Below are 10,243 nucleotides of genomic sequence, written 5' to 3'. Positions count from 1 at the left end.
AGCAAAATAAAAATTGTTGGCTATTTTATAAAACATGAATTTGGTCAGAATCTGATAAACAATAGTAATTAGCAGCATTCTAATAGAGTCCACACACACACTCGTTGGTGTTTCAATCCTTTTTAAACTCTGATTACTGTGATGCTGGTGAATAATAACAACCATGAACACAAATTACCCAATACAATAAACTTTATTTTCACACTTGGTCGTGTACGTGTATAAAATACATTGAGATACTTCACAGATGTTTCCTGCTGGTCTTAAAAATACAGAACTGTCACTTCACAAGCAGAAAAACAAAGACAGTTATGCAGAATAAGCTAAATAAGTAGATCAATTTGCAGGATTAAATGAATCGTTAGTATTTTAAAGATTGGAGAAGAGAACTCAGAGGTACAGAGCATGAGGGGGGTGCATGGTGAAGACTGTCACAGATACTGAGGAGGGTCTTTGGAAGCACATCCCTCTAGGTGTTAATATACTTATCTTGGTTTGGATGAATACTGTATCACTGCTGTTGGGTGAAAACATTCAAACTGGTTCAGCTGAAGGGATTTCACAAGTATCCACGACGTGTTTAATGAAACTTATCCTAAAGTAAAAGATTGAAGTTCTTGGCTGTCGGGAGAAATCGAGGGATTTCACTTCAGTGGTAGAAACTTGGCAAACGGAAGATGTGACGTTTTCATCCAACAACAGACGAGAGTTCATAAAACACTGCAGTTAACTGGGCGAGCTCGAGTTGTTAATATCCTATACAGACATTAACGTTACAGTAGATGCCATTTGAAGAGTTCATTACAAGAATAACATGTTTTAAAAACAGAGACGGGACGATGAGCGGCGATTCGAGAAGAAAGAAACCGTAACAAGACGTGAACCGATGTTTTGCTCTGTGAAATGAATTCACTGTATGAGGTGTGGTGAGGATAAATATTGAATGTTGGGGGGGGGGGGGGTTACAGGAAGCTCAGGCTCAGGTAGAGGAAGTGTAGCCCTTACAGCCTGACGCCCGTCTCCGCCTCCTCACAGCTCATCGCCGGTGTGACCCAGCTTGAAGGCGTCGCCCGTCAGCTTCTCCTGCGCCTCCTTCATACCGGACACAACTGGGGGGGGGAGAGAGAGACATGAAATATGATTGTAAGCCATCAACAGTCTGGATGGGAAATGTTTGAGCAGCAAGAATTTACATAATTGACGCTACATTTAAGTGACAAGTTCACAACATCATGACTGAAAGTTTGCTCGACTTCATTATCTACTCTGAACCCCTGACCTCTGGGATCTTTTGATTCGTCAAAAGATCTATAATAATAAAAGTTATTTCAAGGCATTAAACCTTAACTTCAGACAGAATAAAGTGTGAGACGGGTAGAGAAGGTGGGTGATGCCTAATCTCCCACCTGTCAAAGCTGAGACTTTCATTTAGCATCTGTTACTTTGAAAATGAAATGTGCTGAGGTACAAAGCCTGAAGAACGATGAATATCCAAACACTTGTTGTCTGAGATGTTTCCTCTGAGCACAGGTGGGACTTCCTGTAAATCGGTCAGTCTCCACGATATTAATATTCGCTCTCTGCATCGTTACCTTGTTCTGCGTTGCTGTAGAAGTACTTGTAGTTTGGATTTCCGTTCTTGTTGGTGATTTCCGGATGGACTTTGCCGCTGGGATCTGTGACAGCAACAAGAAGAGGTTTGGTTCAGTTCAAATTGGAGAATGTATCTATCACATGCAGGTGTTTAATCTTTATACATTATCTCTGGGTCCTACGTGCACTGCAGTTAATTCAGTCAGTTTTCATTCCAACGTTAAGGCGACATGTTCTTTTCAATGTACACAGAGCTCACTGACTTGTTATCAGGCCCAAAATGTTGTTCAGAACAGAAAGACCAACTGTAATGAGTCTCTCTAAAAGGAATCCTAAACAGTGTTTGCATGTAGTGTGACTCAACCCCCCCCCCCCCCCCACCACCCCACCCCACCCCCTCCGTACCGAGGAAAAGAATCCGAGGAATGTATCCACCGTCGGGACTGAAGGTTTCGTCCTTTGGCTCCTCCTCATCCTGGTCAGATAAGACACAACTGATCATTTACGAGTCGGGAAACTAAATCTCTTAACATCTGATGTCTGAGGTCCATCACTGTTCACCACACGAGATTGAAGTTACTGTTAAATCCACATGAAATGCACTTTAATACCTCGACTGGTCAAAGAAATTATGGAAACGTTTTCTTACCTCCAGGTTGATCATCACAAAGTTGTGTGCAAGTTCAGAGATTTCCTTGGACTCGGCAAATTTGGGCTTCAGTGCTGATGTAAAGAGGAAAAACTCAAATTATTATGATAATGATGAAGTCACGGTTCCTCTTTAAAAATGACGAGTGCTTCAGAATTCAGAATTTAACCATTTATAAATTGAGGAAAGACAGAAACTTACTTTCAGATCCAATATTTGCCAATATTACAATTAACTTTCAGGTCCTGGCAGTTAATTTTAAGTGGTTGGTTGTAAACAAAGTACTAAATCTCAAACAAACCCTCCAGGCTTTAATGATTATGTCTGGTTTGTCCTGTCAAGCCACATTACAGGTGCTGGTTACACTGGAGGGTTTCGACTCCTCTATAGATCAGCTGGTGTACACATTCAGAAGAATGTGACTATTTCAATAATGTGAAAGTTACTGATTTCAATGTTTTCTCTTTTATCCATTTTAATGATGGTAGTATTCAGTCAGACGCCTTCTTATTAGAAGATCCACCATGTGTTTTCTCTTGTAACTAAAGGGACAGTGCGTTGTTTTACCTTTGCAGGCTCCGCACCAGCTCTTGTGGACGAGGACCATGAGCGGCAGACCGCTGTCGATGCAAACACACGAGAAATTCGGTCACACTTCAACACCTAAAACCAATCAATCAGATCTATAGAGCTGCAAATGTAGACATTGAAAACATGCACTCAAACGTCTAAGCTACTGAAATCCATGTGACAGGAAGTGACGACTCTTCCAGGTCAGATTCATCCAGGAAACATTCACTCGAGGGCGACTGGACTCGGTTGTCGACACCTGAGGAAGCTTCTCTGTGTCGGCTCACCTGGCCTCTGCCTCTTTTCTCCCATCATCCAGTGTCCTCCAGTGGATTTTGTCTCCGAACCCTGCGGGGAAAGTAGTGGTGGGACTGGTTTTATATTTCTACAACAGGGTGTAGCTGCCATAAATACAGCAGCAACACAAAGACAGTGTGGTCAGGAAACAATTTGCAAAAACAACACAATGAGACGTAATTCAATATGAAGCTGCGGGGGGACCAAAGGTGCTTCACAGGTTCAAAATTAAAATTAAAATAGGGGACAGAATCGCAGGGTAACTCATGATATGATACGCGATACGTGGCATACGATAACAATGATATCACGATAGAGCGATTCGGCACTAATCTATATATTAAGAAAATCATATTTGGACAATCTCGAGTTCTGTCTGAAAGAAGAAGATGATCACAAAGTGCCCCTAAAGAGCTAAAGTGCAGTTTTGTATCAGTTTCACAGAGTTCGACAAAAACTGAGATGAAACAAAGTACAAACACTTTGTAACTTTTCAATTTCCACATGTAAACAACCATAAACTGGCAAAATGAAACTATACATAAATAAAACGAAATCACTAAATATCAATATTTGGTGCCCCTTCATCGATATTCGTATATTATAATCTTTAATATTGTATGATCTGTAACTTGTTAAAAAATCCTCACCTGCCATTTTTCCAATGTAAAATAACCATAAACTGGCAAAAATGTAACTTGAAATAAATATAACTAAATACAGATAACTGTATCTCACGAGTCAGGATTAGGATATGTCGATATTTTGTCCCACCCCTTTGCTAAAAAGCTAATATTAAGAAACCATTCAATTTGAATAACACACAGAAATAGATCCAGAAACAGAAAATGTGAGAAAAGAGTAAAATACAAGATGAAATATAAGAACTGTGTGAATTGGAGGTTGAAAGCTCAGCACCACCACCTTCAGTAAACTGACCCTGATCCAGGACACACACACACTGATCCAGGATCCAGGACACAAAGACAGCCAGTGACCCAGCAGCTGATCTGGGGACAGGGACTCACCTCTCGCGCTGGCCGCTTCCACCACGTCCTGGGAACACGTCAGAGCCACGAGCAGCTGCACGGACCACAACAGGAGCATGTTCACAGCAGAGTTCTGCATCTTCTTCTTCTTCTTCTTCCTCTTCCTCGGTTTCCTCTGCTGCAGCTAATGGCAGAAAAAACTGTTCACCGCTAACCAGCTGTGACCCGGAACTCCACACCGCTGCACTTCACAATAAAAGCCCTCGCTGGGGGAGTTGTGAAATGTGCGGCTGTGATCTCTGCGGTGCAAAGAGCTGCTCCTCCTATTGTTTCTGCTTCCGGGGTGGTGTGAGTGACGTCACTTCCCCACCACCGCGTGCGTGCTTGCAGCTTCCATTTGATAAAGTCAGACAGAGAAATCCTGGACCGAGACCGGAAATTAGCGTGCTAATTAAAAGAATTAAAAGCAGCACGCTCGAGCTCTGCGGGTTTAAAGTTTAAAGTTGACACTTGGTTTACACTTCACACTGTAAAGCTTCTAAGGACCTGAGAGCACTGAACAAGTAAATCATGAAAAGTCTGGTCTCAGATGAACAAGTTTAGTCGTTGAACTGGTTAAATCACCAACACATCTACTGTGTCTACAAGTTTTGTTGATCACCACATCTTAAAGGTTCCCGAAGTTTATTCATCTCCTGCAGGAAATTAAGTAAAATTGTTTCATTGTCATAAAGGAGGGTAGAGAAGATTTATCTAAAAAACATTCTATGATATTTTAAAACCTCACAGTTAACGTTCTACAAAGTAATTACTGTTTACAGTTTGTTAAGATAAGGGAACAAATTTAGTTGGATGTATCAAAAGAGGAAACAGCACGATGAGCGTGCAGGAGTACAGACAGCGTATTTCTGCACTTTTGGCTTTTAAAAACATTTTGAGCTTTGTGAAAATGTAGACCACACATTTAATCTATTCATCACATATAATAAACAATGAGAGTGATCACTTACTTGCAGTTTTCACCAATATTGGCAGAACAGTGCTCAGTTACTCTGCACCTCCTCAATGACTGATGAATGGTTTACATACCTGCCTCAAACTACAGTCAATCTTTACTCTGTGAGGTTTTTAATTTTTTTTATTCATTATTTGTATTGTGTTGCTTATTGTTTTTCGCATATTGTGAATATTTATTCTTCTCAGGCCTCTCTTGGAAAAAAACTTCTCGATCCCAACCTTACTGATTCAATACAGATTGAATAAAGTAAATAGGGCCCTGCCATTTCCCTTTCACCACCAGAATACGGAAACTGTTATTGTGAAAGCCCGGGGCGGAAGTGCGTGCTGTTGATGCAGCGTGTTTAAGCTGCGCTGTTCCAGCCTCGTTAGCATCGTGATCTGTTCCTCGGGCTGTCACTGACTCTTATCAACGGTAAAAACATAAAGATCATTACTTCACCGACTCGTTTCATCGTTTAACCTGAAGTCTGCTCTTTATTCAACCGCGGAAATAAAAACCCTGCTCGGTTATCTCACCGCATGAGCCGCCGTGCTAGTATTAGCTACATTAGCCTTCTAGCTAGTTAGCAGCCTCGCTAGCCACCTTCTAAGCTAATTTAAATGTCATTTTGACGTGTGGCCTCGTGTCGTTTTCTTCGTATTGTTGTGTAAACGCTGTTTGGTGTGTTTAGTGAAGCGCGTGTGTCACTGTCAGGGGATCGCTCGACTCTTAGCAGCCAATGCTAACGTGTGGAAACGTGAATTATGCTAGCTCTTCATTGCTTTTCATCAATAATCACGTGTTGCCCCCCCATGAAACTGAACCGTCGAAACCTTGTGTTTTGGGATTGTATTTTATTTTATACAGGGATTATACAGGGACACAAATGTAATTATTAATTGTTAATAATGTTGTGTTCTTATTTTAATCCAGATCACCATGAATCAAGAGAAGCTCGCCAAACTGCAGGCACAGGTCCGGATAGGTGGAAAGGTACATTTCAGTCTCTCGAACATTTCTTTGATAAACATTATTTCGCAGGATTACTGTTTGTAGCTTGGGTCACGTGTCAATGGGCCCTTTTAATAAATAAGATCCACCCTTAAGACATTAATGACTTTCAGGAAGATGAGAGAACCCCACTAAAGGTCCACTTGCTTGTCTCCTCCCTGAGCTTTCGACAGTCATGGCCCTATCTGTATCAGCGTGTGCTCACATGCCACAGAAGAAGCTTAGTCACTAGCTGGGATTGTGCCATGTAATCTTCATTTTCAGCTCAGTTCCCTGATGAAGACCATGCGATGCAGCTGAAAGCAAGAGACAAAGCTAGTAACTGGACTGGGAACTAAATGTCCACCATCAAAAATTGTCATAAACTGATTTGTGCTTTACTTTTGAGGTTTTAATAGAGGACACTTTGACTTTTGTCCCCCGAGGCCCTGATGTCCAGTGTTTAAATCTCAGTGAGGTTTGGTTTTTGAAGGAGTGTGATGGACCCCGGCATCTGCCAGGTCGTTCCCTGACCTCAGCATTCCCTTTATATGGAGGCGCTGGGAGGAGGATTTATCTGTGGCCTCTGCGGCTTTGTTTCCACTTAGTGTGAGGCTGTCAGCCACGCACTAGGTGGCGTTATTTGCTGTTTTGCCATGAAGTGTGAAAGGCCTCTTTCCACATTGCACCATGCTGTCATTCTCAATTATGTATGTATATATACACACACACAATTGTTATTTTTACCAGGCGTTACGGGTACATCCCAGACTCTAGACAGCATATTAGGAGTCAGGATTTTTTTTTTTTTATCCTGGACATTCACTGAGGATCATGTGCAAGATTGAGTCAATTTTTGGGAAGTGAAATCAGCTTCTATTAAACAAGCACAAACATGAAATGATTGGTGGATTTACTTTCTCTAGTTGGACTTGTTTCTAATCATGAAGCCAATGAAACAATAATTATAAATATATTGTCCAACATAGACCAGACAAGTCAGACGAATGTTCTTGGGCTGATTTTGTCTCGTTTGGTAATCTAATCCTCTTTCTGGCTTCCCCACCTGTTCTTTCCTCAGGGAACAGCCCGCAGGAAGAAAAAGGTTGTTCACAAAACGGCGACAGCTGACGACAAGAAACTCCAGGGCTCTCTGAAGAAGCTGGCGGTGAACAACATCGCAGGGATCGAGGAGGTAAGCTTCTCCCATCAGATTACTAATAAAACTAATGTCAGTGATGTGTTTTCTTCTCTGGGAGTTTGTGCTTTAATCATTGTTCTGTCAGATGAAAGATAAAGACGAGGGGAATCCAACCAAAGGGTTGTAGTCGGTCCCTCGAGGGTGATTTATCAAACAAGCTGCTTCTAAGAGTTTCAGTTTAGTCAAAGCTCTACAATGAGATAAAGCATGAAGTTAATGCAGAAGCGTTTCTTTCATTGCTGTTGTGGCTGAATTTACATGATGAATTTTCTATTTAAATAAAAAACACAACAGAAAACACATTTCTCTAATTAAGTATTGGACTAGAACTATTAAAATACTTGTATTATGTTTGTCACCCAGTTTAATCTGTTGATAAATATTTGTTACCCCCCCCTCCCCAGGTGAATATGATTAAAGACGATGGGACGGTGATCCACTTCAACAACCCCAAAGTGCAGGCGTCTCTGTCCGCCAACACCTTCGCCATCACAGGCCACGCCGAGATCAAGCAGCTGACCGAGATGCTGCCGGGCATCCTGAGCCAGCTGGGAGCCGACAGCCTCAGCAGCCTGCGCAAGCTGGCCGAGCAGTTCCCACGGCAATGTGAGTACACACATGCACACACACATGAACACACACACACGCACGCTTGTACTTTGATTGTCACAAAGTTACAGGTCTGCCTGAATACAAAAAAAATAGTTTTCAGTGGAAGTGAGGCTTTTAAAAGTGGAGGATGTCTTGCGTTACAGGACAAGAGGCATGTTCAGATATTCCTTATGAATGGAGAGAAACATTCCAACACAGTCTTCTGCCATGAGTGTTGCATTCTGGGTTATTTTTAGCCTTAATGTTGTTGAGCTTGCAAGTTTATTCAGCTTTCGTATTGTGAGTCTTTCCGTTAGTCGACCATAAAAGTGTTTTTAGTCCATTTTCACCTACACAAGCTTCTGAGGGCTGGTGATAAGTGTTTTGCTGCAACAGGGGAAATACATTTATGACAAGTGAAAACATGTCCACGGCGTCTTTGACGTCTTTAATACAGAAATGAACCTGAAAGAACTCAAAACGCTGCTGGAGAAACTGGTTTTAATGGCTTTCTTGAGCCTCACAGGAGGGAACGTGAGGATGAAGAGGAAAGGCTGCACAAATTTAGTTTCACTGTTGAGGACCAATTCATTTATTGTATTGCTTTAGTCTTGGGACTTATTTTCTGTCATACTTTGATTGGTGTTTAAAGGTTGTGACTTTGCATCTTGAGATCACATCACATCTCAGGCTCCTTCTTAATTGTAGAAGTAACATTTTTACTGAACAAGTTTCATCTGAAGGTTTGAGAAAAGTTAAGAAACTTAACGTTGACATCTTAGGATGATGGAAGGATCAGAAAGGAAGAATGTGAATTAGAAACAAGAGAACACAGACAAAAATCCGAATCAGAGTACTTTCATTTTTTTAACTTGTTGCTGAACTTTGACATCACTCGTTTCCCTTTTTCATTTTTTAGCAATGGACATGAAAGCAGTCAAGGAGGAAAATGCAGAAGAGGAGGACGACGATGTTCCAGGTATAGATGGAGATCATTGTTTTATTTTTTTAATCTATTAAAAAAATTGATAAAGTTACTCGAGGGTTGTTCCTCCAGCCCTTTGATCTTCGTGTGAAACAGTGACTCGTCATTTTTCTGATCCTGATATGTGGTTTTCTGTCTCTCAGATCTCGTGGAGAACTTTGACGAAGCCTCAAAGGACGAAGCAAACTGATGAATCCTCCTTATTTCCTCCGTCAGCCGTTTTTTATTTTTACCTCTCGCGGACTCACATAGGGCATTTCCTGTTGTGGGGGAAACGGTTGTTAAAGGTGCAATGCATCATCTCCGGAGACGTGAACCACTTTGGTTCAGCCTGCCACAGCAGCAAAATACAACCGTGACAACATCTTGCAGATTCAGTAGGTTTTGATTTCAGTAGGCGTTGATAATGTGGACACTCCGAGACACGAGGATCCGTTAACATCTCCGCACCCAAAGGACTCAAACTACTTAAGAAATACTTTAAGCTTTCTACATGGTTCAACGTGGCAAGTATTTAAGAGATTGTTTATTAAATTACAATTAAAGTGAATGAGTAATTCATTTTACATATAGTGGTGATTATGAATTTAATAAAACATTTTTGGGCTACTCACGCTTCTTTTATCATTTGACTTTTTTGGGGGATTTTATTTGAAAGAGGAAAACTGTCGAATAAAAAAGCTGCATTATTGTTTTTCTCACTCCTGAAGTATTAGTTGATGCTGATTGTGTTAATAGAATAAACCACAGTGCACCACTTCCTTTACACTTCCTTGAATTCATAGATATCTGAGCTGTTGTGTGACACACTCATCAAATGAAATTTAAACAGCTTAAATCTTGTGAAAGTAGTTTGATAAATTTACTCATTTGTAAGTGCTGAATTAATAAGAATGAAAAAACCATTAAACAACCATGGAGGATGTAGTAAAACTGGAAAGTAGAATATTACAAGTCAAAGTCCTGCACTCTTTCATAATTTATTGAGGAACTAGATATGCAGTCAAATGGCCTCTGTCAATGTTTAATCATCTTAAAATATTAACACTGATTTAGCAGCATTTTAATGATGCATCTGGACAAAATGAATCTTATTTTACAACTATATTATTTTACTGTTAATTTCACTGTTGTAAATGTAGATATTTGAGGTACAATATAATTAGTTGCCACAGCTTTAAAATCCTCAATAAGGCTCAGTATTACCCTTTAAGTGTGTACAAGTATACAGTGGCAGAACATGAGAAAAACAAAAAATGTTTCACTGTATAAGTAGTTTTATAACATTACTTTTGTTTGTGGTAAATTAAATGGGCAGTTGGGCCTCTTGATATTGATGGAAAACTATATAAAAGTAGTGTCACCACCATGTAGTAGT

The 10,243-nt window shown here is 40.6% G+C and overlaps 2 protein-coding genes across 2 annotated transcripts; one reads left to right on the top strand and one right to left on the bottom strand.

The window, feature by feature from the left end:
- Positions 1-174: 174 nt before the first annotated feature.
- On the bottom strand, positions 175-4,349 carry txndc12 (thioredoxin domain containing 12 (endoplasmic reticulum)). Its single transcript, XM_062403877.1, has 7 exons — positions 4,138-4,349; positions 3,100-3,160; positions 2,810-2,862; positions 2,243-2,316; positions 1,999-2,068; positions 1,593-1,676; positions 175-1,109 (listed from the first exon to the last, which is right to left on the bottom strand). The coding sequence occupies exons 1-7, from the start codon at positions 4,235-4,237 to the stop codon at positions 1,030-1,032; spliced, it is 522 nt and encodes a 173-aa protein (XP_062259861.1). The 5' UTR covers positions 4,238-4,349; the 3' UTR covers positions 175-1,029.
- Positions 4,350-5,392: 1,043 nt separating this feature from the next.
- btf3l4 (basic transcription factor 3-like 4) lies at positions 5,393-9,474 on the top strand. The gene is made up of 6 exons (XM_062403878.1): positions 5,393-5,530; positions 6,032-6,091; positions 7,170-7,283; positions 7,694-7,895; positions 8,800-8,859; positions 9,009-9,474. The coding sequence occupies exons 2-6, from the start codon at positions 6,038-6,040 to the stop codon at positions 9,053-9,055; spliced, it is 477 nt and encodes a 158-aa protein (XP_062259862.1). The 5' UTR covers positions 5,393-5,530; positions 6,032-6,037; the 3' UTR covers positions 9,056-9,474.
- The last annotated feature ends 769 nt before the right edge of the window (positions 9,475-10,243 follow it).

This window comes from Platichthys flesus, chromosome 14 (genome assembly GCF_949316205.1).
Source record: "Platichthys flesus chromosome 14, fPlaFle2.1, whole genome shotgun sequence".
Lineage (NCBI taxonomy): Eukaryota > Metazoa > Chordata > Actinopteri > Pleuronectiformes > Pleuronectidae > Platichthys > Platichthys flesus.
Note: the sequence above shows the minus strand (reverse complement) of the source record. Positions and strands in the feature narration are given on the sequence as shown.